The 25,256-nt window shown below is 53.6% G+C and overlaps 7 protein-coding genes across 7 annotated transcripts; 3 read left to right on the top strand and 4 right to left on the bottom strand.

The window, feature by feature from the left end:
* Positions 1-212: 212 nt before the first annotated feature.
* PG986_010458 (uncharacterized protein) lies at positions 213-1,150 on the top strand (the record flags this gene model as incomplete). Its single annotated transcript, XM_066846680.1, has 3 exons — positions 213-289; positions 361-460; positions 1,133-1,150. 3 exons carry the CDS (start codon positions 213-215, stop codon positions 1,148-1,150), a joined length of 195 nt encoding a protein of 64 aa, XP_066696171.1.
* A 1,206-nt stretch (positions 1,151-2,356) lies between these two features.
* Positions 2,357-5,101, bottom strand: PG986_010457 (uncharacterized protein; the record flags this gene model as incomplete). The annotated part of the gene is made up of 1 exon (XM_066846679.1): positions 2,357-5,101. One exon carries the CDS (start codon positions 5,099-5,101, stop codon positions 2,357-2,359), a length of 2,745 nt encoding a protein of 914 aa, XP_066696170.1.
* Positions 5,102-7,797: 2,696 nt separating this feature from the next.
* PG986_010456 (sulfate adenylyltransferase) lies at positions 7,798-9,880 on the bottom strand (the record flags this gene model as incomplete). The annotated part of the gene is made up of 5 exons (XM_066846678.1): positions 7,798-8,993; positions 9,077-9,222; positions 9,292-9,465; positions 9,536-9,563; positions 9,712-9,880. The coding sequence occupies 5 exons, from the start codon at positions 9,878-9,880 to the stop codon at positions 7,798-7,800; spliced, it is 1,713 nt and encodes a 570-aa protein (XP_066696169.1).
* A 1,615-nt stretch (positions 9,881-11,495) lies between these two features.
* On the bottom strand, positions 11,496-12,667 carry PG986_010455 (dioxygenase; the record flags this gene model as incomplete). Its single annotated transcript, XM_066846677.1, has 3 exons — positions 11,496-11,766; positions 11,845-12,332; positions 12,434-12,667. 3 exons carry the CDS (start codon positions 12,665-12,667, stop codon positions 11,496-11,498), a joined length of 993 nt encoding a protein of 330 aa, XP_066696168.1.
* A 1,256-nt stretch (positions 12,668-13,923) lies between these two features.
* PG986_010454 (uncharacterized protein) lies at positions 13,924-15,476 on the top strand (the record flags this gene model as incomplete). Its single annotated transcript, XM_066846676.1, has 2 exons — positions 13,924-13,985; positions 14,057-15,476. The coding sequence occupies 2 exons, from the start codon at positions 13,924-13,926 to the stop codon at positions 15,474-15,476; spliced, it is 1,482 nt and encodes a 493-aa protein (XP_066696167.1).
* A 283-nt stretch (positions 15,477-15,759) lies between these two features.
* On the bottom strand, positions 15,760-16,914 carry PG986_010453 (uncharacterized protein; the record flags this gene model as incomplete). The annotated part of the gene is made up of 1 exon (XM_066846675.1): positions 15,760-16,914. The coding sequence occupies one exon, from the start codon at positions 16,912-16,914 to the stop codon at positions 15,760-15,762; it is 1,155 nt and encodes a 384-aa protein (XP_066696166.1).
* A 5,016-nt stretch (positions 16,915-21,930) lies between these two features.
* On the top strand, positions 21,931-23,319 carry PG986_010452 (Palmitoyltransferase PFA5; the record flags this gene model as incomplete). The annotated part of the gene is made up of 4 exons (XM_066846674.1): positions 21,931-22,042; positions 22,132-22,569; positions 22,633-22,966; positions 23,037-23,319. 4 exons carry the CDS (start codon positions 21,931-21,933, stop codon positions 23,317-23,319), a joined length of 1,167 nt encoding a protein of 388 aa, XP_066696165.1.
* Positions 23,320-25,256: the final 1,937 nt, after the last annotated feature.

The following is a 25,256-nucleotide window of genomic DNA, read 5'->3' as shown; positions in this document are numbered from 1 at the left end:
CCCAGGAGGCTCTTATAAGTTCCCTAGATGAGTGCATACGCATTGCCTCGTTTAAGGCCCCACGCCCAGGTAGCAGACAGCGGACAGCCAGCCGAAGCCCCTATCCCCCTATCCCCAGAACAGATAGATCCAAGAGATATAGCCAAGCAGAGATCCCGTATAAGCCTCCCAAGTGCCAGCAACGTGCCCCGTGAGCCGCATGCCACGTAAACATGTCCCCTCTCCCGATCACTATCGGTCCCAGCCCGGCACCCCGTCGTCGCCGACTGCCCCATCCCCCAGGGAGCTGGTGCGCAAGCCCGCGCCCCAAGCTCCCTTCATATATCTAAATTAACGATCCCTATTCTATCTAACAAGCAGGGACGACACCCCCGACCCGAGTGGCGCAGTGGGCGATTATCCGGTCGACGCCCGAGCCACAACTTCACGAACGAATAGATCGGTCACCGACAACGATACTGTAAGTACCTCTTCCTTCGTGCCCTCGTCCCTCCCTCCCTTGTTCCAAATGATTACAAAAGGCGCTCATTCTGAGTGGGTCAAGTGGCCCCCGCCATCTTCCAAGTGGAAGATGGTTAAGATGAAACCCCAACAACTAAGATATGATGGAACTTCCCCTCTCTACCCCGTGATATGCGAATCTTGAACAGCAGCTGACATGACCCCCAGCACAGTGACCGAGCCCAGCACTTCCCTTAACCACACAGAGTAAGTCTACAGCCTCTCTCCCTTCCCTTGTCTTAACACATCTTCCATATGATGATAATGATATCTTGTTCTGTATTCGAGGTCATGGTGGACCAGTGAAAATAAAATCCACGTCGTCAATCTGATTTTCAAAAATCCCCCTTTTAAAGAAAGCAACACAATGAACTCAGAGATATAAGCTAACAAATAAACCATCAATAGGATTTCTTCTGCTTTTTTTTTCCCTCCTTCTCTCATCATTTTACTTTTTCTTGGATCTTCTCCCCGATTTCCCCCCTCCCTTCTCTTATGTAACTAACTGCCTTTACAGAACTTTTCCACACACACCAAATCCTTGTTCATTTCAAGTGAACTGTATATCAACTCATGTCTTCTCTCTGGGTAGGCAATTATCCACCACCAGTGCATATCCATACCAATCTAGTTAACTGCCGCCATATAATTCCAGTACTACATCCTGTCAAGGGGAAGAAAGACCTTGCATGATGATTGCTGGACCTTGCCAGGCTACACTGAGCCACAAGTCTCTCAAACGCTCGAGTCCGTGGCGATATCAACGTGACGTGCTTAAAAGTAGAGCATTGGCATCTTATTCCGCTGTGGAAGTTTCGCCATTGAGGCAGGCCGTGTCGATGGAGATCAAGATGCTTTTATTGTGGGCATGATATGATTCGGACAAGGGGCGTATTGTAGGTAGCCTTGTGAAGGTCGTTGTTGACATCCATCATGATCTGCTAACTGGCTAGATAATGAGTGCATGCTGGAAATGATTTGCTATTAATGATTTGCTTAATTGGCTGGCAGAGGTAGTCTGATACGATGGAAACTGTTTGTGATACGCACCGTCATGTCTAAGGACCGTAAGTATGGTGAGAATAAGCAGCAGCAACATTTGGCCATTTACAACATGTTCCATTCCTCACACATAGTCGATCCCATCCCCTGCAAGGCACCGCACGCAACAAACATCACATTATGCGAGAAGACATCGTATTGTATCCCAGATGGGCGTGTGTGGTGGTGGGCATTTGCTTATATTGCCATTTTTCCAAGTCATTCATTCATCATCCCATCATAGCCCTACCGTCAGCTATAATATCCAAATAACATTGAAAACCCTCCTCTCCACCCTCATCCACCACCACCCAAAACCAACAACACAAGCAAACAAGCTCGCCCGCTCTTCTGCATCTTTCTTCGTCTTCTTGGACTCATCGATCATCATCAGCTGCCTACAGCAGCGCATGAAAGCACATACAACCAGAATAGACAGCAAAAATCAACAAACACCAAAGCAGTAAGTAATCAATATGAAAATGACAACTCCGATGACTATGCAAATGCATCTCAAAAAAAAAAGTTGGGGACCAGACTGAAGGGGTATAGGGTATTAGCCACCAACCAAACCAGTTCATATGACCAGTCGTACTCCATGCCATCCACATCGTGGTATCTGTCCCAATCCTCTTCAGAGCCACCCTTTTGCTTCTCTGAACCCAGAGTCAATTTGCCTCATCATATAGGTCCCGCATTGTCCTCCGTTGGTTTCAAGCAAACTGCCCTCTATTTTGGGTTTTCCGTGCCCCTTCCCTTTCCTCCCCTCACCCAAAGTCCAAGAAACAAGAACTCCTCCCCCTCCACGGCAAAACTAGTTCTCCTCGTCATCTTCCTCGATAGGTGCTGGCGTCCGGCGCTCCGTCCTCCTCTTGGGCCTGCGGTGCCTCGAACTGCTTATGTTGGAGGCACTGTCGTCAGGCGCCAAGCTCTCCGAATCGTGGTCCCAGTCGCTCTCGGAATCCTCGTCCCCGTTCGCCCAGCCGGGTCGCGCGTAGCCGTCCTGCGTGCTGTCGCCGCTCAACTGGGGGAGGACGTCGATCCCGTTCGCGCCCTTCCGGCTCTGCATGCTCATCATGAGCCCGGCGTTGCGCTGTCGAAGCGCGTTGCGCACCATCTCGGCACGGTGGTGCAGCTTCTCGAAGGCATCCTCCAGCTGCTCCATACCTTGGTAGATCTCACGCTCCACTTCGGCCAAGACGGCCATTTCGACTTCTTCGTCGTGGGACACGGCTTGTCGGCTATACCCGGCACCAGTAGACGAAGAAAGAGAAATGAAGGAGGCAGGGGTTGCGCCGCGGCTGTACACGCCCGAGAACGGGGTTGTGTTGCGTGAGTTGCTCATGCCGGAGCTTGGCCTGTATCCCATGGCAGATCGAATATTGTCACGCGAGGGCGGGGGCGAGAAAAGACCACTCGAGGGGGTTGGGCCTCGGGAACCTGGGTTATCCGCTGTGGGGGTGACGCCGTCATCATCCTTGCCAGACCAGAGGAATCCATCGAAGCGGCCGGATGTTAGGATTTCCCATTCTTGGGGGTTGATGTCGACGATGGTAACGAGAAGATCGTGATGGAAGGGATTCTTGACGAGGTACATGGCAGTCTCCGCATCGCGAGGGACCTGCGGCAGGCGATACAGACGCTGCAGAGACAGGCCGCATTTCACGATGAGGTCAACGCGCGGTTTGCGAACATTGGGGGTGGGTGCCCGGACTGTCGGGGCCAACTCTCGCGACCCCATCAGCAAAGCATTGAAATACGGTCGTTCATTGTCCGAAAGGCTTGTCAGGATTGCAAACTCGAGCGTTTCGTCGTCCATCTCCTGAGGCGGCGGTGCGGGCTCTTCCGCATTCGAGTCCATCCACTTGTCCACGGCCGATCTGACCTTCTTCGACTGGCGCAAGTAGTGTTCTCTGAACTCCTCGGCGATATCGGGATCGAGCTGCACAGGTGAAGATGATCGAGGGGGCAAGTGGCCCAGTTGCTCGACCGCATTTGCGCTCAAGCTGGCGAAATCGAAAGGTGGCCATTGAGGCAACTCGACACGCCCACCGACCCGCTCCAGTACCTCGCCCCAGCCCAAACCGCGATGTTCCCCGGGCGTCCTGTCGCACATGACACAGCTGCAGCCTTCTTCGGGCAAGTCCCGTGAGAAGACATCTTCCAGGCGGTCAAGGAGACGCCTCGCCACAGACTTGTGACCCGTGGCCACTGCCACTGAGCCCTGCTTGTGGATAACGTTCTGGTATTGGTCAAGGAGATTGAAGAAAGGGGTGAATAGTACATCAGGCCCAATCAAAGGAGGGTTTGACTGCCTCATGCCGTACTGCCGAGGTAGAACAGAAAGGAAATGTTTCGAAATGGGTTGCTGGAGGCCGCCATTCTGTAGTAGGTAGTCGATCCTGGGCACCTCTTGGATGTCCAGGGGCGGAGGTGGAGGTGGTGGAGGTGGCGGCGGCCCAACGTCTGTCATTGGTGTAGCTGATGGTGCCGGGCGTTCCTCGTCGGGATATCTTGGGGTATAAGAACGCTTCTCGCCTTGTAGATAGTTGGAGGGCGGGAATTGCGGAGTGGCAGTTGGTGTTCTCGGCGAGGAGTCTTGCACGGATGCGGGCGAGTCGTCCGCATCAATGGACTCTAGTCTATCACGCCTCGAGGCAGTCCGCTTTGGAGGAACGGAGGTAGTGTTGGACCTGGCCCCTGCCGTCCTATCATCGCTCAACACCGAATACTCGTCATCGGCTTCGAAACCGGTCGGTAACCTGGAATTCGGCGCCTTCTTGTAAGTAGCCTGGCTTGACGTTCTGGACAGCTTCGACTTGTCATCTCTTCTGGAGCCTGACCGAGAGGGGCCGCCCGAGGTTCTGGATTTCGGCCTCTCCTCACTAGATCGAGGCGTGGAGGTCTGGCTTCTTCTCTTCTCCTCCGACATGTCTGTCTCAGGCGGGCTGGGCGGCCTGCCCTCTTTCCTGGTGCTCGCCCTTCGATGCAGAGCTTCTACCGACTTGGATCTCTGTCTCTCACCAGATCCCAGATCCGTCGGCTCCGGTGTGTAGGGGTCGTTCCTCTTGCCGGAGGTGGACAGGTCTTCACGACTGTTGACGCACTCCCTGCTGTGTACTTTGCTGAAGGTCGGGTAGGGCACGGAGACTCTGCTCCCAGTCCTCATCAGCTCTGGGACCAGGTCGCTCATGGATGCGTTCTTCTTTGCTCGCTCCACCCGTTCCCGGTCTCGGTCCCGGTCCCGATCTCTGTCCCTACCCTTTTCGCGATCACGGTCCTTCTCGTCCCGGTCCCGGCTCTCCTTCTCTCGCAAGCTGCGGTGACGGCGGTGGGTTGCGGAGGTAAGCGAGGAATCGCCATCGTAGATTTTGGAGCTGCGCGAGGACTTGGACTTGTGAAGCGACGAGCGATGGCCGTGATTGTCTCGGTGTTCCTTGGGCCGCTCCATCTTGCTGCGCGAGCGGCGGTGATCGGTTCGGGACTTGTCGTCGCTGGCCGTCAGGGCGCTGGCGGTAATGGAGCTGCCCGACGGGTCGTCCCCGGAAGTTGCGCCCATGATGTTCTAATTTCGGGCGGTGTGTCTATATTCGCGAGCTGAGCAGGCGAGCAGGTGTAGGCAGTGAAACCATAAGAGCCCAGCTGGGCCCGATGGGACAGGAAGTTGCTGGTATAGTAGTAAAGTTTCTTGCGGTAAAAGAAAAAAAAGTTGGGGTTGGTTTGTAGGTGTGTGCGAGCGATTCGGTGCCCGCCCGTTGAGAGAATGTGGGTGGATTGATTACGTCGATTGTGCCGCTTGTGAGGGTGACTCGATTGTTTCGCTGCTCTCTCTGTTCTGATTCTATGTATTGGTATCTCGGGAAGGGAATTTGGATTGCTTGGTATGGTAGAATTGGAAAGGAGAATGAGGAGACGACGGTAGTGTAGAATGCACTACCAACCAAAAGGAGACGAGGAGTCACGTCTGTCGCCAACCCGATGAGTGAGTGATTGTGTGTGTGTGAGCTGTTCAGCGGCTGCAAGCGAGTTGACGGCCAACACAATTGAATATGATTCGATGGATCCCAGCGGGCATCACAGAAACCCAGCGAAGAACAAGGGTCGGGCTGTTTTACTGGGCCTATACCTGATAGGAAGAAGGGGGGGCCATGCTACCGCGGACCGCAGCCATTTTTTTCTTCTTCTTCTTCTTTTCGCAGGGAGAAGAGGAGACGGAAGAACTCTCAGATCAGAGCATGAGGAGCTTCTTCCTGTTGGCGGGGAAGCCTGACACCTGGGAAAATGATGCACTGTGCTTGCTCTAGCACGCCCTGCGACCATGACCAGCTTCAAACCCGCGGGGTTTTCCTCCTCCATGGGCAGGGCATCCCTCGTGTCGAAGCCAACAGCAGATGTTTGAAGTTCGTGACATGGTTCATCCTCCATGTGTCGTTTACATATTGGGTGAAGACGCTGGTCTTCACAGTAGTTCGGTAAGAATGCGATGCCGGTCCATGAATCACTATCATTTGATGTTGCACTTTGGGGTAGGTTGCAGACAGCGATTCCTCTTTGACCAACATTGACTTTGGTCTGGCTTCAGCACTCGTCGTTCGATTCAACTTTGTAGCCTAGCATGCCTATCCCAGCCGAATTGGGCCGTAGGTTCTTCCTTGGTTAGGTACAAGTATCGAAACGTAGACCGCCAATCGCCCAGCACCTTGCTGGGCTCGGTCTCGCTGTACCATATCACAACGTGCAAGGCTTGTTGCAACACTCAGCACAGCCTGGCAACCTGGCCTCGTGTGTTTTTGTTTTGATGGGATTTTTCAGCTCCAGCAAACCCATCAGTCTTTGTTCCATAGTCCATCTCCATCTTCTTCTCGAACATGTAAATCCATTCTGTACGTACGGGGCTCCTGTCGACGTATTGATCAATGAAATCATCCACAGTGCCAGCTCTTGCATATAGTTCCTCACTAGATCTACTACTACTTGTAGTATCTCCTGCCCAGCCGCAGCGCCCCAAGCGCATGTCACTCACCGGCACTCTGGCCCACCCAATGACCAGCCCAAGCTTCCCAGAATAGCAAGGTCTTTCCCTCCTTTTGGGTAAACGGTACCCGCCCCCCTCACCGCAATTGCAGCAGGGAGCAAAGTTCCTCGTTACCCGCTGCCCGCTGCTGGCCCATGATGCTTCCATGGTCTTCGCTTTCCGGCTCGGCTTCCCTTCCCCTCCCCCTCCAAGGCTGAACGAACGCGGCGGCATGACCCATGAGCACAAGCCTCGAGCGAATCGATTGCTTACATAATAGCATGCGACCATGCCAAAAATAAGTCGGGAAACCCAACCGTTATTCTCTGCTGAAGTCGGACCGGACCATCAGATGTTGACGAATACGAGATGTCTTGTCTGCCTATGGAAACGTCCACCAGCAACCTACCTAGGTGCTCCTATCCTGGCGTTCACGAATGCGGATTTCATGTTTGTCTATGGGGAAACTTCCGACAGCAAGCTAGCTGGTACTACTGTTCTGATGTATCCGACTAGACCCGGACGTATGAGTACTGTATTTGTAATTCCGAAAGTCGTTCTACTCTCTTCGAATGACAGCCGGAAACCGGTCCCTAGACCGAGGCCTCGACACAAGCAAAAGCATATTCAATGCATGCAACTTTCCTTCTGCGTAACGACAACAACGAGACTCGTGAGGGGTATGTAGATTAGATTAGATAGGCATGTCGGTAGGCAAGGCCCGTCTTCTCGGTTCGTACCACACGGAAAAGGAAGAAAAAGATGCGTTGGCCCAGGACGGGAGGACGGGCGGCCGCGTGTTGAGACATCATTGACTGGTCTGTCGCCTTCCTACTCATAAAGCCTAACTCGAAACGATAATTCAAGACAATTTAACACGCTGCTGCTGTGCACCCCTTGACGGGCGAATTGCTTTTTATGTTTGACGTTATTCCTAGTCTTCTTTCTCGTTCTATGTCTTCTCTCGTGAAGAGCGATTATTCATCGTCTCGCAAGGTCTAAGTAGATGTAGTCGTCCACCACATGATACAAGAACACCAAAGCAAGTCCATATACTGCTGCCGGGAATGAAAACCCCCTTCAATCAGCCCCTGCTTCTTTTCCCCCGAGCAATCCCTGTCATATCTATACTATATATGTAGATAGCGTGATGACGAAGAAGACGACGTCTAAATTCTTCTCTCTATGGGAACATAGATAATCCTGTGCTTTCTTCCTCTTTTCTCTTCTCTATCTCTAATCTACAGACGGTCCAACAGACCACGGCTCTCCAGCATCAGCACGATCTGGTGCACAATGGCGCGCACCGTCTGCTTCTCAACGTCGACGACCAAATCAGGCTTGGCGGGCGCCTCGTAAGGGTCATCGACGCCGGTGAAGCCCTTGACCTCGCCGGCGCGCGCCTTGGCGTAGATGCCGCGCTTGTCCGTCTTCTCACAGTGCTCGAGCGGCGTCGCGACGTGCACGAGGTAGAAGTCGCCGTACTTCTCCACGAGCTCGCGCGCGCTCTTGCGGTCGGCCTCGTAGGGGGCGATCGGCGCCGCGATCACGGCCGCCCCGGACCGCGTCAACTCGCCCGCCACGAACGCGATGCGCTGGATGTTCTTGCTGCGGTCCTCGCGGCTGAAACCGAGCTCCGATGAGAGCTCGTGGCGCACCGTCTCGCCCAGCAGCAGCGACACGGACCGGCCGCCCTGCTGGTTCAGGGTCACCTGCAGCGCGCGGCCGATGGCGTCCTTGCCGCTGTTCTGGTAGCCCGTCAGGAAGATGGTGAAGCCCTGCTGCGACCGCGGCGGGTGCGACTCGCGCAGCACCTTGACGACCTCGGGGTAGGAGAACCACTCGGGGATCTCGCGGCCGCTTCGGAGGCGCGAGCGCAGCTCAGTGCCGGAGATGTTGAGGGTGCGGGTCTCCTTGGGGATGGTGTCGACGGGGGCATACTCGTCGCTGTCGGGCAGGTAGGTCATCATCTGGAAGGGGACGACCTCAATGCCGAGCTCCTCGCGGTACTTCTCGACAGCGTACTGCGCATCGTAGGGACCGTAGAAGTCGACACCCTTGCTGTTCTTGCCGGGTCCGGCGTGATCACGGCCAACAATGAAGTGGGTGGCACCGTGGTTCTTGCGGATAATGGCGTGCCAGATGGCCTCACGGGGGCCACCCATACGCATGGCCAGGGGCAGAAGACCCAGGACACCCATGCCGTTGGGGTATCGAGGCAGAAGAGCCTTGTAGACACGGACACGGGTGAAGTGGTCGATATCACCGGGCTTGGTCAAGCCCACGACCGGGTGGATCAGGACGTTGGCGCCATGCGACCGGGCGGCGCGAACAGTCAGCTCACGGTGAGCACGGTGCATGGGGTTCCTGGTCTGGAAGGCAACAACTCGGGTCCAGCCGAGCTTGTCGAAGTGTAACCGCAGCTCAGCGGGTGTGTCTGCAAAGCAATTCTCGTTAGAACAGGATCCCACAGCACAATGGCCGGCAAGTGGGGGTGAGGGAGATAATTGTTAGACTTACATCGGAGATCGACAAAGTCGTAGTGCTGGAGACGGTTGATGGCCTCGAGCTTGCCGCCCACGTAGAATTCTTGGGCGGTCTTGTAAAGGTAGTCGACAGCGGGGTGCTCCTCGTCGCCACCGAAAACCTCCTTGGCCTCCAGAGCCCTGTTGTTTTCGGCGTCAGTATATATGTACAGCATAGGCAAATCCGCTCGCGACTTGGGGTATGCTCACTTGTCAGGCTTGTAGACATCCTCTACGGTGAGGATGGCCAAGTTACGGTCGTCTCGGAGATCGCGAAGGGTGACACGCGCACCGGCCTTGAGGCCGGCCTCGTCGATGGTCGCTTGCGACACGTCGAGGGTGATGGGCATAGAGAAAAGGGGCGCCGCCGGCAAGTCGGTTCTCCTTTACGACTCTGGAGGGGTTTTGTCAGCAAAAAGCGAGCAGCAATCGGGGGGTTTCGGGTGTCACATACCCATTGTAGTCGGCCTCGTTCATGAAACCTATGATTTCAACGAGATCAGTCTGTGTTCATCCCATCGCCAAAGCAATGGCTGCTCATGTTGTCGTCGGGATGGCGGGCAGTTGAAATTACCCCGCCGTCCAAGACGACGTGGGCTGCCAGCCAGCGCCAGAATGTCCAAAACTCACCTTCCAGGGGAGAGAAACCGCCATTAAGGATCAGCTCGAGATCGCAAAGCTGTCTCTCGCTCAGGACGATGGCGGGAAGCTTCTCGGCTTCCGCAGCCAGCTCGCTTTGCCGGGGAGCATCGCGCGCAATCAGATCCTTGAGGATTCCGCCATGGGGAGGGTTGGCCATCTTGAAGTGGGATGATTTGGGGTTATGCAGTCGCAACGAGAACAAAAAGACGGACAACACAACTCGACGGTTAGGACAAGATGGTTTTGGGATATCAAGTAGAAGAGAAGAAAAAGTAAAGATAAGGGAAGATTCGCGCAGATTAACTTCGGAGCGGTTTCTTCCTTTCACTCTAGTAGTCGAGGTACCGGCTACGGAGATGGAGGGGCATTCGCTTTGATACTATATTACAAATGCACCCATCCAGCAGCGGCGGCTTTTTTCACGAGTCGGGTTCTTACGCCGCGTAACAGCTTTTTTTTCTCTCCTCGTACCCCATAATGCCACAATGGGCAATTGGGGATTCCGAAATCAATTGGTTGTGCTTTAGCCATGATGGCGTGCTCAGGAACTAGCTTGGCGTTGATGACGTGATGGTGCTCTGGGAAGTCAGATTCTGGCCAGATTTATTCTGGATCTTCCCTAGGTTGTTCCCCCTCCAACCCCCAGAATGGGCGAGGCGCGCTTGAATGTAGTGAATGTATTAGGTTATTCCCTCATGGAGTCGCTCGTGCAGGTACTTCCGTATTGCAGTGATGGGCAATGGATACGGCGGGGCGACTCATGTGTGGTATGGAGTTTGCGAGAGTGGGAAAGGCGTGAATCTGATCTCGGCCATCCACCAACACCACCACCATTACAGCATCGCATACTCCGTGAGTTGGTAGGAGTTGGCATTAGTAAGGCCGACTAGCGGAGATAGCCTTGCAGATTGATCTGCGATATCCGCTTAGCCGGAGTCTTTTAGCCGTCCCAGATTGACCGAGCCGCTCCGACTGCCGCGTTGGGAAGCAGTATTGACAGTTTCATGCTTCGAGTGTCATGTTGCTAGTTTCAAATGTCGAGTTTCTGCGTCGAGTATATACCTAGTCGAGGGGTAAAAGCAACGAGGGACTAGGCGCTGCAACACCATTGATGCATGCAAACAACGCTACATAAAATGGATTACTAACGGCCTTCTGGTTTGCTGGATGACAATCCCCCACCTTGCTATCAACGAACGCCGAGCCGCTTGAATGTCTGGGACCTCCGGAGACTCGACCTGTCAAATGTGTAAGAAGCAAATTGCCAAGATATATGTTCAACCACCACCTCGGACGATCTCTGGTTCTGCGCCCACGTGATCAGCGCCACCCATAGGCAAACATGCATTAGAGCACCGGCGCTATCCCGGCCGTCACTGGGCTACTGATACGATTCGAAGACGATACCTCGTGCAACATAGCACTACCTTTGGCTTATACAAGCATTACCTAATCTTAAGTTACAATAATACTGAGCTCTATTAGAGAAGGAGCTTTAGTTATATGTTGTTCGAGCATGTATACTCCGTTCTTCGAGACTTCCAAGACTTCGATGTTATAGTGGACGCAGCCCACGTTGTAGATTTGTATACTTGTAGTTCTCCTCCGCTAAATCACCATGCCAACAGTCGCTCGACAGCTCAACATGGGTCTTCGCTGATCTATTTTGGTCGGCTATCAACTCCACAAGCCCTGTCAGAACATAAATGCAACGTACGCGCCAAATGCATGCAAAGTCCTTATTCGTCCATCAGACCACAGGCGTCGAGACCCTAGTCCAGCTCAGGTACAGGCAAGTGATCAACCAGCTTCATCCGGAGCCCCAGCTTCTCCAATGCCTCCATAGCGTTCTTGTCTTTCAGGTCATCCGTCTCCTGCTTTGTCACAAGCACGAAGTCGTGCTTCAACAGCCAGCTGCCCTCCTTGACACCATACTTCTCCGCCGTCCCCTTGTCCACCTTGTCGAGGTCGACAATCAAGCTCTGCTTCACGCCGAAGACGGCATCGGAGGTCTCGTACTTGTCGCCTCGCATGTAGAGCGCACTGTTTCCCCCCTTCCGTATTAGTCCCATGCTACCTCCACTTCTTTTCGTTGGGGGAGTGTTCGAGGGAAAAACTTACGTGATCAAGTGATCCCACCCTTCCTTTTCAAACATGAAATGCAAATGCGCCGGTCTCCAGCAATGGCGCCCCAGCTTCTCGAGCAGCTTGCCGACGGGCCCGTCGTGGGGAATGGGGTAGCTGACGGGCTTGATGCCCTTGAACCAGAAGAGGCCCTCCTCGTCGCTGAGCATGACACAACGCTCGCTGGGCCCCTTCTCGTTGCGGCCCGCATGCTGCACGTCGTAATGGCCACTGCTGTCCGTCTCCCAGATGTCGATCTTGACATCGCGGATGGGCTGGCCCTTGGTATCCTTCACGGTGCAGATGCAGAGCAGAGGCTCTCCCTCCGGGTCCGACGACATATCGCCGCCACTGGGCATGGTAGGCGCATCGTGGGTGTGGAAGGGACCCAGCACCGAACCCTCAGTCGACGTCGGCGGCTTGGGGTGGTTGATGCTGTCCACCAGGAGAGAGAGACCGAGGATGTCGGAGAGGAGGATGAATTCCTGATTGAGTGAATGCCTGGTCAGTATCGTGGGGCTTCCTGGGGAATAGCGTAGAAGGGCTCGGCCGATGGCCTAGTCCCTCGGAAACACACAAAACTTACATGGCGAACTTCGTTGCTGATCTGCCCGCAGCCGACGAGGAAATTCAGAGCTGCCATCCATTCCTCGCTGCTAAGTCTCGTTTCGCGAGCAAAGTCGTGGAGATGCGTCACAAGACGAGTCATCAGGTAAACGAGCCGCTGGTCCTTGCACTGCGAATTGATGCGGTTTGTGTTCGGGGTGATGTTGTCGATGGTCAGGTCCAGCAAGGGCGGCGCAGTGTCTTGAGAAGCCATTTTGGTCGTTCGGTGCTGGGGTATCGTGAAATCAAATCAAGAGTAGAGGAGAGTAATGCAAATAAGTCTTATGAATAACAAGCCGAAGAGGCATTGCGAATCAACCCATCTTCAGTACTTAAGGTTGCGGTCCTAGAGTATGCCCCGACGCGGACAGACCCTTATGTAAGTCTCAGTAATGCTGTGTCACCCGCGTACCAACAGGACGAGAGTCCACATCGTATCCATTGCCCGTGGCCTGCTGGGGACCGGATAGACTGCATGGCGACGTTGGCGAGACACGCTAGGGGACAACAAAGCCCCGAAAGCGACTGATCCTGTCGTTACAGAGGTTGGAGAATTGCCATTTCGGACAACCCGTCAGCTCACATCCCGCTCACACAAGTTCTCTTTCGGTCTTGGAGGCGCATCCCGAGTGCCATTTGCGTGGGGATTCCAATCCAAGTGAGGGGCTATTCTGGAGCTGCTCACGCTATTTTGCTTATCGTCGGGATCAAACCTCGGAATGCGGGGGAGTTTCTGCACGGCCGCCCTGGTCACGTCACTGCTGATTGATTGCATATCGATTGGTTACGGAATCCCGGCCTTTAGTAATTCCAGAGATATTCCTCGACGTCCCGTATGTCATGTGGGTGTAGATGCTGATCGTATATCTAGCTTGATAGAAAGAAAGGATTGGGACAATTCATCATCGTGCCAATTGGTTTGATCGACAGGGGAAAACGCTAGATCAAATAGTTGATGACCAACGGCGGAGTCATGATAGACTCCTGTCACTGACGAACGAAACGGATCAATAGGACGTTCCCGTTGCGGACGTTACCGGGAAGGCTTCTTGCAGTCTTATGGCATCACGCTGCTACTCCCAAACCTGCGCGAGAGTGCCGAGAATACTTAGGATAGGAGAACTTGAAGATAAGATGTATGGAAAGGCCAACCAGTAAGAATCTAGACGGCACCCAAGAAGGAAAGGGTAGGTACATGTAGTTGGTAATTGGTTGGTAACGCTGTTTTCTCTGTAAGCGCAGCACGTGCACAGACCCAGAACAGCTCGGTCGTAGACCACCAAGAAATATTCACAGCCCAAACGGACGCTTAGCGAGCGTCAAATCTCCTGTATGCCCAATCAAAACAAACCCGTCGCTTGAATAAATTTCAGCCCTACCTGTCCTCGGCATTGATCGCATTTCTCACGTTGCTTCGACGTTCAGTACTTGGCAAGTGTTTACAAAAGTTGGTAACACCGCATTTTCATCATGGCTCGACGCAACCACAAGGATCATCTCAAAGAGGCCAAGCCCAAACCGAAAAAGAGCAGGTGAGGTCGCCAAATACCCCACTCTTCCAGAGTTCCGTACTGATACCGTAACAGAAGCTTGAGACGGCAAGTGACTTTGAGGATGCTGCCAACGAGCATGAAGAGGCCGCTGGAAAGTGGCGTGCCGGTGATGCTGCCAAGTCCATGAGGTTCTTTCAACGCGCCATTGATACTTACGATCAAGGCCTGAAGGCGTTTCCCAAGGACTTGGATCTGGCCTACAACAAGGCTCGCATATTCCTTGAGGTCGCCGAATATCCTGCACTGCTCAGCCAGCTCCGCGAAGCGCCGCTCGACTGGCTGCAAAGGGGCTTGGAGGCGCATCGCTATGCTCTGAACGTTGATCCAAACAACGCCGACACGCTCTTCAACACTTCTCAGATATTGACCAGCATTGCGGAAGAGATCGCCAATGACGACGACGTCTCTGATGAGGAAGCCTTCAAGGCTCTTCAAGAGGCAATGGATTTGCAGCAAAAATGCTTGTCCATCCAGGAAGTGAAGTTACAGGAGACTCTCGCGCAGCAGACACTGGCAGCGGAACAGCCCGCGTCGCAGGAAACAGAAATGGCAGGTACAAGTGCCAGCGCCGAGGCTTCGACGGAACAGGAGGCTTCTGGTGAAGAGTACCAGGATGTTACGGTCATCGAACCTGTTACTCACGAGATTGTCATCGATACACTGCTAGTGCAGCTTAGGACCCTGACGACATTCTGCAATGTTCGCAGTGCTTCTCCGGAGACTCTGAACCCGGCTTGGCTTCAGGGGGCCGAGGAACGATCGAAAGAGATCTTATCCAAACTGCAAATCCTGTCGAAAGACCAAACCCAGAAACTCCCAGAGATTGCTCTCACAAAAGCGGTCTTTTCTTCTGCGTTACTCGAAGTCGGATACAGATCTGGCAACCTCGATGCGGCCACGTACAAGGCCGAACGAGACACGGCTTTCACGATACCGGAACTCGGACTCGAGAACTCCCACGAGGCCCTCGTTGCCAATGCTCGCTCTCTGATAGCGTTCAGCTCAGCACTGTCAGAGATCCAATTCACAGACGCCCAGTCTCTGGCCACTCTGCGCTGGAATGCATTGACAGAGAGCATCAAGACCCTGAAGACGGCCTCCGAGGTACAAGGCATCGACATTGACGAGAAGTCCATAAGCCACATGCTGCGAGGTGACTGTTCGCTGCAGCTACACAACCTGCGATACGTACCGTGGTCGCACCAGTCAGCCGCCACCAACGCTGCCCAGAACCTCAAGAACGCAACGGTCTTCTACCGCAACGCGAAGGCGCTGTCGTCGGACGTGGAGCAGAAGAGTGTAGCTGGTTTGCGATCCGTGGTTGCCGAGTACCTATCTACTTTGCAAGAAGGCCAGCTTGCCGATATTGGAGCCATTATCAAGTCAAGCGCTTCTGACCCTGCATGGGTTATGGAGCAGCTGGAGGACATGATGGCCGATTGTGTTCTGCCAGCAGGCCTTTTTGAGTAAAAAGGGGGTTATGCTGCGGAACCCATTCCAGAATCGCAAGAAGAATAGAGTAAAACAAATAAAACAGACATAACTCGCATGATTGTAAAAGTTGTGCAGACCTTTTCTGCCGCTGAAGTAACGTGTTTCGCTTCGTTTGGGCGTAGGCCAAAGGGTGTATGTAAAAAGCTATCGACAAGGGTATATATTCAGGACAACTAACTACAATAATAAAGAACATGACTGAAGTTTCCCTCAATATGAACACTGACGATTGGCAGTGCTTAATAATCCTGCCGTCCTGCTATATTTCCACAACCAACTTCTTCGCCGACACACCCCTTTTCAGCTTATCCAGCGCCGTCTGCACAAACTCCAACCCCTTCTCCATGATCTCTGGCTCGGGCGCCGCCACGAACCGCCCCGTCGCCAACGCCCGCGGCAGAAAATCCTCGTAGATCGCCTTGCCGACCTCGTTCGCCTCGAGCGTGGTCCCGACGACGACGTTGGACTTGATGCCGTGCCGCACGCTCTGCACCCACAGCCAGACCGAGAACGACAGCATGCACCAAATCCGCGCGGGCAGCCCGGCGTCCTTGTCCTCGGGGGTCGCGTACGAGACCCGCGATAGGAAACGGCGATTTCCGCTGCTTTTGGGGAGCTGCCGCAGAACTTCCACGCAGCCGCGGCCGGCGTCGCTGCCCATGGACAGAGCGCCGACGACCGTTTTGCCTTGGCAGAACTGCGCGGTCTCGGCGACGGCCGCGGCGGGGTCCTTGTAGTCAAAGGCCGCTGCCGCGCCGAGCGATTTCACGAGGCCGAAGTTGCGCGGCGAGCACGTCGTGACGACCTCGTAGCCCGCGGCGCAAGCGAGCTGGATCGCGTTGCAGCCGACGCTGGTCGAGCCGCCCCAGACGAGCAGAGTTTCCTTCTCGGCCTTCTTCGTCTGCTCATTCCCATCCTCATCGGCGGTAGCGACAGCGGGATGCCGCAGCGCCAGCTGGTCTTTCTGGAAGAGCCCGCAGCTCGCGGTCGAGAGGGCGAGGGGCAGGACCGCGGCCCGCTCGAAGGACAGGGAGTCCGGTATGGGGGACACCATGTTGGCCTGCAACAGCACATAGTGCTGAAACGCGCCCATGGCGGGGTCGTTGAACTTCTTCTCGGAGCCGAGGGCCTGGCCGACGACGCGGTCGCCGGGGCGGAACCTCTTCGTCGCCTCGCCAAATCCGCCGCCGACCTCGTCGCCGGCACCGTCGTCGGAGCCCAGCACGTGCGGGCACGTGACCCAGCCGTACAGGAGGCCGCCCAGGTCTTGCTTGATGTACTCGATGGGGTTGACGGCGACGGCCGCGACGCGGACGAGGACCTGGTTGGGGCCAGGGGTAGGGTACGGGGCGGGTTTGACGGCCAGGGGGCGGACTTTTTCGCCCATTAGGTAGGCGGCTCTGTTTTCTGGCATCTTGTAGCGTTTACGGTTCGTCGGAAGTGTTATATAGTGAATAATCGGTAGGTATGAAACACTTGAGGATAAGATGAGAGAAATGACACTTCAGTGTTTTCCTGTAGTGTTGTTATATGATATATATTATGTCGCTGCTTATGCTGTCCTGGCCATGTAGGCTGACTTATATACTCCCTCATTGAGACAACCAGTTCTTCTTAAGGTCTGAACGGCCGCAGAACATCAAGCGATCGACGTTGGCAATCGTTGCGCCTCGGGATCGCGAGGGTCTGCATAAAGGACCAGTCTCGTGTAAGCCTGGTGGAGCACATGGGGATTCGCGAATGCGAGCCTGAGGAAGCTAGTAGCCTTGAATGGCGGGCGAATATTCCCTCCGTGGATATGGGGTTTTATGTTCGCACCCATGAATAAGTAAGTCGTGGCCTTGAGTGGGCGGTCCCGTATATTCGCCCGTGTCGGGATCCCAAATGCGGCTGATAAGGTGAGTTGCCTGGCTGGATTGGGCCGCTACGTCATGACTTTCGCCCTATACGGATCACGCATATCGCTAAGAGCACATACAGCCGCATCCATCACATGACCTGCCCGAGACGCAAAACATACATGCCAGTTTGCGCCGCCATCGCCTGGGAGTAGGGTTGCGTAGATCTAATTGGGTGCCGTGCTCATTTGCCACGTAGCACCAGCTGTGGCTTCGCGGCACATGGCGACATCAATGCGCTAGAGACGACAAGCATCGGGATAGGGGGGAACAAGTAACAGTTTATGAAAGCTTGACTATATAGGAGATGAGATAAACGTCAACCCATGATTCCAAATTCCAACAGACACTGCGCCCGCGTGTCCTCTAGAAATGACCGACTCGTAAAGGGAAACCGCAAAGAGCCTGAAACAACCCGTCCATACAATAACACAAGGGTATCATTGCCGCAACATCCAGGAGGAGAACCATACAGCGCTTCTTCCCAAAAGTGCCTCCTGATATGCAAGGGGGAAATGCAGGACAAAACCAACCCCTTGTCTATGCACGGGAACAAGGAGACTATCCGTACAAGATGCCGTATTTCTAAGTCTGTAAGCCAACTAGTCATTCCTCTATCCTCTATCCCCATGTGAGGAATGTATAGTTGGTGGTACTGTGGACCCGGGAATCTGTCGATGTCGAACCAGCCTTGACTGGGGCCGTAAGATGGGTGGTGAAAGGAAAAGGAAAGGGAAATCATAAACGACAAGGAAGAAGTTGAAGTGAGGTGGAGAAGCTCGTGTGGCTGAGTGAGGTCGCCAGTGTATTTCTGTCGTGGTGCAACACTGGAGTGTCAAACAGTACAGATGCTGGATGTCGTTGGCACCGAAGCCAATGGCTTAAAGGGAGGCCTCGGGGTACAGTCCCGAGACCAGGATGCATGCGCAACATGCCCTCAGTGGTGTCTCTTCGACTTGTGTTTCTTTGGCACCTCAACTGTGCAATACGCACAGCGCATGACATGGCAGGTGGTGCAATAGTCGTTCACGGGTACACCCATTGGACCATTACCGCACTGGCACTATAGCATAGTCATATAGTCAGAAGAGATACCAACGCAGTAGTCAATGAGGCGTGCTTACGCAAAACCAAACCGGAGTCTTGGAAGTGGATGAGGGCATATTGTTGATTGCTGTGAAGGAGCTGGAAATGTGTAGTATGATACAGTAGCTGGTGTGGAATTCGGTATAGGATATCGTTGCTTGTGGGAGATGTGTTTGTCTGGAGAGGGGATTCGAAACACTGAGGAATATCATGAGAGTCTTTATAGAGAGCACTTACGATATAGCAACATAGGGACCATCGGGTACCAGTAAAGCGAGTATTCTGCCCTCATCGTCATCGCGAGTATGCCTTCATCGTCGGGCGGACAGCTACCACCAATCGCCCCATTCAAGGCGACAGAGACCAAGATGAGAACCCACAACGAGAGCCCAGACTTCCATCGTCACTCGCCAATCACTTGAAGATTGACATCCAGCATCGTGCTTGTGAATCATACCAAACTCCAGAAGTTTGGTTCGAGTTTCGGTAGAGCTAGAACAACCCATCAGAGGAGATTGTTCCGTCATTTCTCATATATGGACGGGAGAGCGGTGTATGCATCGACGTCCTTTCGGCTCCGAGAGACTGGGACACTGCCATGAAAAGTCAAGTAAGACACCATCATCGCATGGCTTAGACTTCAGGCATCCCTCGCCAACCAGTCTGCGAGTCCTTCCAGCATCGTCCCCCTAAATGAAACCCAGAGGCAAGAAACACCTCTCGTTCTTCGGTGAGGCAAATCCAACTTATTAAAGGGCGACTGTGGTCTGCCAAAGAAACGACATGAGTGGAGCGTCACGTTTTCGTTTGTCCTGAATATTCCGAAAGGTCTTGACACTGCCTCTGGTGATTCTTGACCGCCTCGAAAGATCAACTTCGGGGCAATGTGCCGCGTTGGATTAGGTAAGATCATGTGAACCGTACCCAAGGCAAGGTCGATGCCTCAATGGCACAGATACCAGGCCAGGGTTGGCTACGTGTGAAGGACACGCCACCGAGATAGGGTTATCTTGCAGAATGAAACGCCATAATTCTAGACCAGTTCCTAAAGCGAAGTGGCCTCAAAGAACAGGCAGTGGGCATGGAAGCGAGAGCAGGACTTCCTCCGGCATGCGGCGCCTTCAGTGCAGGAACTTTGACGCATGTTGCAGAGCCGCAAATCTGCAGAGCCGCATCACGTGCTGGAAGGCACCCTTGGCGAGGTAGAAGTAGACTGCGGTTTTCTGGGCGTCGCACAGCCGCCTTCATAGTAAGGCTGTCTTCAATCCGTCTTCACCGACATCAGCCATCTCGCCCACCCTTAGGGCGGCCCAAAGGCTTGTAGAGTCATCCAACGGGCCCGGCATCAACAGGCTTGCGATAGGCCCAAATACGGATCATGCGGAAGAGAAGAACCGCTTCGAGTAGCTGCGTGACACTTTTCGAGTCGGAACCGAAAGGGAAAAACACATGCGCTTGGATGTGTCCGCTCAGAATGGTACATGCTGTGCCAAGAAATCGATCGAGACGCGCTCCAGCAGGCAAGGATCTGACGGGCAGGCTTACTGCTGCCAGGCGTGAGCAATTCGTCGAGCCGAAGTCGGGGAAATGCTGTAGTAGCAATCAATAAATCGTACTTTAAACTATAGCATCATACTCAATGAACGAGAGAAACGTCACTAGACGATACCCCGTTTCTTTCAAGTCGATCCAAAAAGTAGAAAGAAATATCAGTTGCACATATTCTGCCCAAGGAGAAGTTCGTTTCCGTGTGCTTGGGCATCGCGTTGTAGTTTGGAATCATGAGATCGCGAAGCAGTTTGCACCTGTTTGCGGACTGCTAATTGCGAAAAGGCGTATGCCATGCAAAGATCGGTCTCAATGCTCATGTAGAGCTGAAGCTGGAGTCTCGGATTCAGGAGGGGAACAGCGATCTATTATATAGAAGGCTCACTTGCTCTTAGAGCCTCAGTCCTAGGGAATGAACATTTTGAGCCGCAACGACACGCGTGCTCAGGGAGAGCCTCGTCTTCACAGCATACCACGGCGATGACCAGAAGTCAACACGGTTTCTAAATGCTGCAAAGGACTCACCAAGGCTACCCTCATCTTCGATGGTCCTGGTTCAGGTGCTCTCATGCTTACTGCCCGGTAGTTGTGTTATCTAACGGTGAACAGGCCATTGTTGAGTATATATGTCCTAAAGGGCAGGGTTCCGAGGCTCTTATCAGTACGTTGCGTTGCCCTCAGATTGAGGAGATCAAGTTCAGCTCAGAGCCGAGTTCATCGACAGGACATCCTGGGAACGCCACGAGCTGAAAAGGGAATGATGACCACATCATGTTCCCTCCATGAAGCATCCTCCCAGGTAGACGAGGCATATATCAGCCGCATGGGCGAGCCCATTAGCCGTTGCTTCCATGTTTCGATAGTTGCATTCACAGTAGGTGTCGTAGAACCGAAGACATTAGGCGAGTGTCATGATTGACAAGGCCTCACTCACCCAGGATCAAATCAGTGGTCGATATTGTGCCGCAAGTTTGAGGAGCTTTGCCATACGTTCCCTTGCCAATGCGGCTCTCAAGATATGGTAAGACATGATCCTAGTGACACCTGAAATAGTGCAACTTCCCATTGGATCTCAGGACGCGGGGGGCACGGTCTGCTCCTTGGTTCGTCCCAGGAGAGTGATGGTCCAGCCAATGGTGGATGTTGACATGTCTGAGCAGTCCGTTTGCACATAAATGACGGGAGGCAAAACGAATGCCAGCCAGCCAGCCCATCTTCACACAGTGTTGCGGCTATGCGGCGACATGCAGGAGCATGGTCGAGAGGGTTTGAATGCGAAGAAGGAAAAGTGGCAGCAGACTGCTGCGCTGCAGGTTGCCTCAAGTCAATTATGAGCCTGCATATCAGAAGCACATGTGCAGAATCTCTCGGTAGATGAGGTCCTAATCAAACGGAACCAGAATAGAGTCAAACCGCAAAAGCAAACTGCCGCGACAGTGGAGTTTTGGCAACCAGGACAAGGGATGAAGGAATCAGTGATAGGAGGGAAAAGAAAGGGAGCCACCATCGGAACGGGATATTAGCAGTGGGGGAAGACCGCCTGGGCTGCTGGCAAGTGCTGGGCTTCCTGGGCTTCCCGGGTAAATCGGGGGGGCCATAGCTTCGGCAGTAAGTCCTAGCAGGGGAGTCTACAGGGGAGTTTAGGTGGTGACCTGCAGCTAACCATCAAACCAGGTCAGCCCGCAGCGTCGCAATCCGTGAAATGTAATTTGGTCTTAATGCGCCCAAATAAGGCCCTATCAGACGCCCAAACCAAAACCATGTAATATTTTAAGTATGTAATGTACTGCCGCCCATCCCGCCGCCGCAGGCTCGCTCGTTCGTTGTTTGTTGCATTTCTCTGCAGCCTCGCGCCCGTTCACGACGACGTCCCCCCGCGCGGAAACCATGAGCTGGTCATGACTTTCGAAAGCACAAAGGCCGCTTCGCGGTGGGTTACGCGCGTAATTCCAGTCATTCTGGCCGTGGCTGTCGGCTATGCGACCTACGTTACTGTCGCCCGTGTTTGTGGTAAGCTCTGCCCCCATTCCTTCAATTGCCTAACGACATTCGTCCGTGTCGATCCCCTCTCGTTCTGACACTCATCGTTCTCTTGTTAGTTGACTTCCTGATCCGCGACCGACAACAAAATGGCAGCGCCGTCGCCGTCCTCGTGCTGTACTTTCTGTTCTTGTTCCTCATGGTAGCGACCTACTTGCGCACGATCATCACAATCAATACCGACCCCGGCTTGGTGCCCCTCGGCCCGCTTGCCGTCTCGCGGAGGAGCAAAGATGGGAACGACAAGTCGCACCGCGGAGACGACCTCGAGGGCCAGCCGTACTTTGTAACGCCAGACTCCAATCCCGATAGCCCTGGACTCGAACTGTTCTATACAAAAGATGTCTTCATTTGCGAAACCGATGGTCGTCCCAAGTGGTGTTCCGAGTGCTGTAACTGGAAACCGGATCGCGCGCACCACAGCAGCGAATTAAACCGTTGTGTCTTGCGAATGGACCATTACTGTCCCTGGGCCGGGGGTATGGTGGGCGAAAATTGTAGGTTGTCATGCTTGCTGCTTGAGGTGGGTGGATAAAACAACTGGCTAACAGACCCAACAGCTTTCAAGTTCTTCGTCCAGTTCACCACATACACGGCCTGCTATTGTGGCATCGTCCTTGGTGCCGCGGGTTCGACTCTCAAGAAGCAGATGAGCAGTGGTAACGGACTGGATGGCTTTCTGGTTGGCGCTCTGGGACTCGGAGGCTTTTTCGGCTTGTTCACTTTTATGATGACGATAACATCTCTCCGATACGTCCTGCTCAACATGACCAATGTGGATCTGCTGGGGTCCCGTACCAAAGTCTACCAGCTGGCGGTGCGGATACCGCGCGGAAGCGAGGGAACGGACAGATATCATGTCATCAACTATCCGTTGGAAAGGCCAAGTTCTTCGTATTCCGCGAACCAACGCAACAACAACAACAACAACAACGGCGCCAGGGCCCGGGTCAACTCCCCCGAGTATGGGACATGAAGCGCGAGATGCACTGGCTATTCGAACCTTCGCCATTCTCAGAACGGAGGCCGGCGAGAACCCGTGGGACTTGGGGTACTGGGAGAATTGGAAGGAAGTTATGGGTACCAACATCATTGACTGGCTGTTCCCGATACGGAGGTCACCCTGCGTGAAGCACGACCAGACCGAGAGTTTCTACCGCATGGGCAAGATCGTGGACGAAGTGCGCGCGCGGCATGGCATTACCCCGGACTCGGCTGATGGACCGGATGGTTTGGAGATGAGATAATTATTTTTGGTTTGGGAAAAGGGACACATATTAGCCAGGCATATTAACGATACCCCGAGAGCATCAAAAAGGCGTTGGTGGAAATGCAGATACCAGAACTTACAGGTTTATAGACGTTTTAATCAGAATACCCCCTCCATTCATCGATCGACATCGGCAGGATGAGCTTTCCACACTTGAAGATGGCGGTATGGTGAAAGAAGGCCTTCTTTTCTATTCTGTTTTATCTAACTACCCATGACAACGGGGATGTCTAAAAAGAAATGACTGACAGGGAACCAGGCCTGCCCGGGACTGAAAAGGGGGAAATTCGAACGAACGCCTGTCGCGACAACCATGTCTAACCATGACCCAAAGGAGAGAACTAAAAGCAAAAAGCCGCCGACACCGAACCAAGTCTACTCATTACCCAAAAGGAGACTCAAAAACAAAAAAGCCGCGAACTCCGAACCAGGCATGCATCCTCCATCCTTGATCTCAATCGATATAATTGTAGCCCGCCCGGTATTCTTTAGTAATCGGCGCAGCTGCAATTCCCTGTTTTGCAATGGCCGCAACTCGAGCATACCCACCCACCCCAACGATTCTGGGTGAAAGTAGTGTTGTCCCTACATTCGCAGCATCTGATCGTTTTTTCACGCTGGTTGCGCGCCGACGGATGGTCAGCTCCAAGTACAGTTCCTTGCAAGGCCCTATCACTCGCTACGTTAGTCTTATACTCTAATGTATATGAGAGAAGAGAACTTCCTAACATTTTGTAGTGCCTGGCGTTTGTATGGTTTTGAGTTCTTGAGAAGGACGCGTTGAGGAAGGAGTCTGGTGGTGGTGTGTCCAGGTAAGTTTGTATGTCAAGACGCTGTGGAGATGATAAGGTGATGTGTTCTTGTTGCTTTACTCGAGGATTCAACCCCTTTGAAGCAATGGAAAGACCATCCCTCTTATATCATGGCTACAGCAAGTATCACGACCCCCATGTGCCTATCTTAGGCACTTCACAGATGGATAGTCCTAGGACGACTGAAGCGATTACCGGTCTGCCGGTACCTCACGAAGAGCCTCATTCGGACCGTCATAGCTGTTGCTGACGAGGAAGACGCCTAAAAGCTGACATTTGGCGATGATCTCCGGCGGCGGCGCTGCTTCCTTCGACTTCACCATGTCGTCCAGTCGATGATGAAGGAGGAAGGGGCATTGCTGGAAAGAGCAGCTCGTCCGGTTAAGATGCATTACTGTCCCACCATCAGATGAAAGGTCACTGCCGCCTTCAATGGATTCAACAGGCTAATTCAGGCAGGTATGTGTTCACGGCTCGTTGCGATGAAGTTCGGTCAGATTAGCATGCAAGGGGCTTTGGGGGACGAACACCCGGCATATGCGCAAGCAAGCCAGGGGATGTCGAGGAGTGGCTATCTCTAATAGCTCTGGATTATGTGAGAGTATCTCGGTGAGAGCTACATTGATTTCCGGCACCATTCAACACCTCTAATAGAAGAAGTATCGACTTTCGTCACCAAACCGCCCTTGAAGCTCTGATGGGGGGCTTACACGTCGAACCGAGAACAGCAACAGAACCAGCGCCTGCTCAAATAATCTTGCATAATGGAAGATGTTTCTTGGCAGTTGGAACAGGGGGCGAAGCATGTATACACTGCTTGGGTATCCTGGCCTCAGCCCTAGAGTATAGCCGACGGGTTCCTGCGCTGTAATCCACGATACCACGATACCACGCACCAATGAAGATCAACCCCTTTCGGACTCGATAGCAGCTTGAGCGGCTCGGATAGCAAAGCCAAGCCTTCAAGGGGACATCCTACGTAAGATTACAGCAGTGTTGTATTGAACTACCCACCCTGCAAAGCCGTTTTGGGATCGGTCATCGCCGGGTCCGAGATGCTCATGTCCTGCCTCAGGCTGGGGAGGGGGATCAAAACGGACGC

The sequence above is a fragment of the Apiospora aurea genome (genome assembly GCF_038362705.1).
Source record: "Apiospora aurea strain CBS 24483 chromosome Unknown utg000007l_segment0_segment0, whole genome shotgun sequence".
NCBI classification, from domain to species: domain Eukaryota; kingdom Fungi; phylum Ascomycota; class Sordariomycetes; order Amphisphaeriales; family Apiosporaceae; genus Apiospora; species Apiospora aurea.
This window is presented reverse-complemented; position numbering and strand designations above follow the sequence as displayed.